The sequence below is a fragment of the Apaloderma vittatum genome, unplaced genomic scaffold (genome assembly GCF_000703405.1).
Source record: "Apaloderma vittatum isolate BGI_N311 unplaced genomic scaffold, ASM70340v1 scaffold30971, whole genome shotgun sequence".
NCBI classification, from domain to species: Eukaryota; Metazoa; Chordata; class Aves; order Trogoniformes; family Trogonidae; genus Apaloderma; species Apaloderma vittatum.
In genome coordinates, this window is record NW_009699009.1 from 11179 (window position 1) to 16557 (window position 5379).

The 5379-nt window shown below is 46.2% G+C and overlaps 1 protein-coding gene across 1 annotated transcript in view; it reads right to left on the minus strand.

The window, feature by feature from the left end:
- The window catches only part of SAMHD1 (SAM domain and HD domain 1), a gene marked incomplete at its 5' end in the record, with an annotated part of 13714 nt that extends 8535 nt beyond the window's left edge, over positions 1–5179 (minus strand). Inside the window, 5 exons of the mRNA XM_009878222.1 lie at positions 523–638; positions 2074–2165; positions 2637–2745; positions 2854–2954; positions 5024–5179. Of these exons, the coding sequence (XP_009876524.1) occupies positions 523–638; positions 2074–2165; positions 2637–2745; positions 2854–2954; positions 5024–5179 (574 nt within the window). The remainder of the gene's footprint in view (positions 1–522; positions 639–2073; positions 2166–2636; positions 2746–2853; positions 2955–5023) is intronic.
- Between the last annotated feature and the right edge of the window lie 200 nt (positions 5180–5379).

The following is a 5379-nucleotide window of genomic DNA, read 5'->3' on the forward strand; positions in this document are numbered from 1 at the left end:
CAGCGGAACAGGCTGCCCAGGGAGGGGCTGGAGTCACCGTCCCTGGAGGGATTTCAGAGACGGGTGGGTGTTGTGCTGAGGGACACGGGGCAGTGGTGTTGATGGGGCTGGGACAGAGGCTGGATTTGGTCTTGAAGGTCTCTTCCAGCCAAAACTGTTCCATGGTTCTGTGAAACACCATCCCACTTGTCACAAACCCAACAAACTCTGGGCACAGGCTGGACCTCCTGCCAGCACTCCTTGCAACAATCCGAATGTGAATGTACATGGGACATAAGAATTTGTTGCTCTGTCTCTCAACACAAAAGTAATTTAAACTAAAAGGTCTTGCTCTCCCAGCAAGACAGGAGAGCACGGAGATCGGACAGTCCAGGTCTGCCCCATCACCTGTGTGCAAAAGCAGTACTTGAGACCCCCACCAGCCACGCGCAAGGGCCTGCTGTGCCACTGGCTGTAAAAAAAACCATTAACAGCTACTCCTGTTCTTGCACTTCAAAAAGAAATATTTTTGAGACCTCATACCAGTTAGCTTAGTGTAGGCTTCCATGTCCTCCATTGCTGTAGAAATCTGGTAGAACTTTCCCCCAGAGCCTTCTATTTTAAAAAATTTGTCTGCTTTTTGAAAGGCTTCTGTAATCCTAGTTTGAGACAAAATTAAGACTTAAGGATAGCACTACTTTCAAACACCTCACTGCTTAAGAGTCAAAACCAGAAACGCAGTAGTGTCATAAATAGAAGACAACAGACAAAAGTACACTGTGAGCACACGGCAGACCCGGGGCATGCTGCAGTCCACCCTATCTCCATGCTGCCATCGCACATTTTAACCTGTTTTCAGTAAATGGAAAGATTCTGTTGGGATCAGACCTTCATGAGCAAGTCCACTTTGTTCTGCTTCAGACACAAGTTTAGCACAGCGTGGATGACTGCAGAACCCTGCAAGACAGCGACACGGTCACTCGGCCACAGCGAGGCTGCCTCACAGCCGAGTGTACTCGTTTACGGACTCATTGCTCCAGGAGTTAACCAAGAGAATTCAAAGTGTGTTGAAGGTAAAGCATCACGAACATGTGGTATTTTCGGGTGGGAAAAACTGGCATTCTAAAGATGAAGTTCTTTCAGAGTTCCCTGTACCTCACTGTCACTTCCAGCTCACGTGCTCAGTTGGACAGGCTGCTAGAATTACGGTAAGCCAGGAATCAGATTTCTGGGCTGTTTCACTCCTCACCCACAGGTATTGTCAAACTTTAGCATTTTCAGTCTGGTTTAGAGGATCACCAAACCTGGACCTGAAGTTTATGAAATGAAAGCAGTCACAAATCACCCCTGTAATGTCTAATCTTCCGCATTCCTTTTCTCCAAACTCGGCAGCCAGGATCCTAATGTAAACAAGTATTTGCCAGATACCAGTAGTTATGCTTTTCAAGAAAAACCAGAGTAACACTATAGGGAAACTTCTACAGGCATCAGCAAGAGAGGTACAAACGCAGGCAGTCAGCTGAGCTGGCAGCAGTCACAAATCACCCCTGTAATGTCTAATCTTCCGCATTCCTTTTCTCCAAACTCGGCAGCCAGGATCCTAATGTAAACAAGTATTTGCCAGATACCAGTAGTTATGCTTTTCAAGAAAAACCAGAGTAACACTATAGGGAAACTTCTACAGGCATCAGCAAGAGAGGTACAAACGCAGGCAGTCAGCTGAGCTGGCAATTCCTGCTCCAATTTGTAAATAAAGATTTGACTTCAGCTGTCAGAAGTTAAAAAAAGATAAGCACACCCTGATCCTACGCTTCTTCAGGGCTTTAGTAATTTTTCTCTAAAGGAGTTTCACGTGAAAGGATGTTGTGGTCCTTTTCTTTTTTTTTTTTTTCCCTCTTGTGTTAATCACAGCCTCTATGATGCTCTGAGCACAGAGCCTCACCGCAAGAATTGGGTTACCCAGCCCAGTGGCTTTTAATCTCTGTCACACCTTATTGTTTATCTGAACGTTGCAAAGGGATATACAGTTTTAAGAACTTAAAAATAAATGGAATGCAAGAAAGAAGAAAAAAAAGAAAAAATAACAATACTTGCATTATTTCAATGATGTTGCCAGTCTTATGCTGGTATGCTCGCCGGTGCAGCCAGTGCCGAGTGTGGAACATATCATACAAATTTCCAGCTTCCTGAATCAAAAAAAACCCAAAACAATCATCCCCTATTATTGACATTGGCTTAACTGGAAAGCTAAAACAATGACAGACTCAAATTAGTCACATCCTTCCACTTGCAGCGTGGAGCAGAATGGTTACCCTTCACAATTTACAAAACTTAGAGGCAGCCTCAGGCCGCCACAGCAGAGCAGAGCCCTGGCAGTGACCCCCTGGCAGGGAAGAGCCCCCCTCGCCTCTCGCTCCGAGGACACGAAGCAGGACCACGCACGGCTGATGGCTTCGTAAAATCTGCGCTGGAAGGATCCACCACGAGCCCTTTCAGAGCCCTGCTCCATCCCTCCCTCCCCTCCTCCAACCAGTCGCTCCCGAGAGCGGCTTTCGGAGCAGCAATGACATCTTCCTCCCCCGTGCTCAAAAAGCACCGAGCGGGCAGGCTCAGCACGCCCCTCTGCACCACGGCCTCGGCCCGCGCGCCCGGCTCACCTTGTCACGGGCACAGATGTGCTTCTGGCTGTCTGCTTCACAGACCCGCGTGAACTTAAGCAATCGCTTATAATCAAAATTATTCTGGATTCCGAGGTGATGGCAATCCCTGAAAACATTCCACAGCGGTTAGCGATGAGATCGCACTTGTACGTACAGGAGCACTGGTTCAGTAGGAATTCATTATAAAAAAAAATCAAAAAACTAAGGTTTGTACCTTGCAAAATAATCCCATTTGTCAACGTCAATGCCATTTTTTTTGTTAGCTACTATCTCATAGAGGAAACTCTTCTCCTTCTGTCGACCACGGTAGGGCCACTAACACCAGGCGAGCCGAGAAGAGAAAAAAGAAATAAAAAAATCAGAAACAATTAGAAATTAAAGTGTGCCAACAACGTGCAAATAATTTTTTAAGAACAGTGGGAATATACTTTGATTTTGCCTGTGACAAACATCCAACATTGAGGTCGCAAAGAGCACAAAGACAATAAAAGAGCTTTCAGAAGGTGTTGGGCATTAAAAAACCAGAACTACGCCTGCCTTAAGCTGGTGACTCCCAGAATATCAGTAAGAGCCAGGTACACAAGTATTTTATTTCCCATTTTACTAAAGCTAAGCCTGCAGCTCCAATACACCAAGGGGAAAAAAAAAAAAAAGCAGAGCAACAAAGAGGGGAAAAGACTGGAATCATTTAATTCTCCGGGAATTTGTTAAACCCACAGACACTCACTGTCTCGCAGTCTTCAGCTTTATAGATCAGCTTTTTTGCAATCAGCTTTATAGAACAGAGGTTTAAAACAATTTGGATGTTTTAAAGAAAAGTTGTTTGAAGAGCTGGCTACTTAAACTCACAACCCACAAGGGACAGGTGAGCCACGAGGCAGAGAGGAAATCAACACCAAAATAAGAAGATACAAGTCACACAGAAACATCTGAAGGTCCCTTCCAGCCCAACACATTCTAGGATTTTTTTTTTTAAAATGTCATGATTCTCCGGCTAAGCAAAAAAATGCCATAAAGTGGCCTTGAAATTCTGAAGGTGGAAAACATTAGATACAAACAAATACATGTCTTACACATGATCTGTGCTACAGAAATATTAAAGCTGATATGAGTAAGAACACGAATGTGTGTAAGCAGCAGGAAGAGCACATCGGAGAACAAACTATCCCGTGCTGATCACAGAGAGCTCTGCCACCGGGACAACGGTCAGAAAACCAGGGACATTCAACACAGAGATCGGCTGCCAGCGGGAGATCCCCCAGCCTAACGCCAGGAGGGTGGCAAGAAGAGTGTACGACCCCCCCCTTTTCCTGTTAGCCTGCAGGAAAACAGGCAGGGAACCCAAAAAAGGCAAATAGAAAAAGAGACATCGGGTGAGAACCTGGCACAAGACCAGTGGAAGAGGCAGGCAGCAAGATCTATGTGCAAATGAGGGCGGGTGCATAAAAATCAGCTCGCAGATTTTGCAATTGAACTTCCCCTCCCTGTAAGAGCTCAGTGAATTGCACCATGCCAAGTTTCCTCAGTTGGCCAGCGGAGTGCTGGAGCACGTGGCAGAACTGTGCCCCCCTGCAGCAGAAAGTAACGGGCAAGTGCTAACATTTGTGGGCAATTTGTCTGGGACAACACAGAAATTCTGATTAGGACCAGACGGGTTCCCTGGTAGCAACTGAATGGGTGATCTTAAAGAGATGACAAGAGCTGTAAAGTGAGGAGAGGACTTAATTCTTTTAGAGTTGCGAGGATTAATAACCACGATGATGTTTTCTTCCTCGCCTCTCGAGGCAACACATTTCTTCAAGTCTCACCCCTGCCCCTCCGTTTGTTACTGCAATAAATCCAAGCATTTTGCTCCTGTCACCAAGGCCGACGTGGCCCTGGCACGTGGGGCACACTTTGCAGTGCTCACTGCCTCATCTCTGCTGGTCCCCAGTTACTGTTACCCCTAAACCATCTCCAGGTTTTCTTCACCGACCACCTGAAACCAGCACCTCCCGTCAGCGCCGCCCACAGGCACCCAGCAAAGAGGCCGTTACCCCAGCCCCCCCCTTTAAGAGTGTATTGATCTAGTTCAGTTGTACTGATCTAGTTACCGTGAACCAGCTCCACTGAATACAACTAATGTTCTTGAGCTTTCCTCTCTGAAGACTTTGAGGTAAAACCCTCTCAAAAAGATGTGAGCACGTAACACAGTGAAGCTACCACCAGCACTGTAAGAAACACACGCTACGACTCCCCAGCACCTCCCGTGCCAGGACGCTCAGAAATATGATGAGTCTCAAAGTAAATAATAAAATACAGCAGAAGCAAAAAATTTACCTACTGTTTCAGTGAAAATAAAAGACATTTATAGGGATAACCACACAGGCACTACCCTGACTCACCGATTCCTCACAAGCAGTTTCATCTACAGGCCCCGCTATCTGTTCCTTGATGAAGATCATATCTTCTTCCAGAACAAGACCATAGGACTTCATGACTTCTTCTAGCTGATTGGAAGTGATCAGGTGCTCAAACATTTCAACAGAAGCGGTTTCATGCTGGGGGGAAAAAAAAAAACACCACACCACAAAATCCCACACCTGAATGTTGCATTACAAAGTTCAAGTATCATTGCTGCAGTGCCACAGCTTTCTCGTGAGCCAGCAGCACGGCACGGCAGGGCACCTGGGCCCCGGACGTGAAAGGGCAGCGCTTGGGCAATTTTCTACTCATTCTGTCTCTAACGAAGCAGGAAATC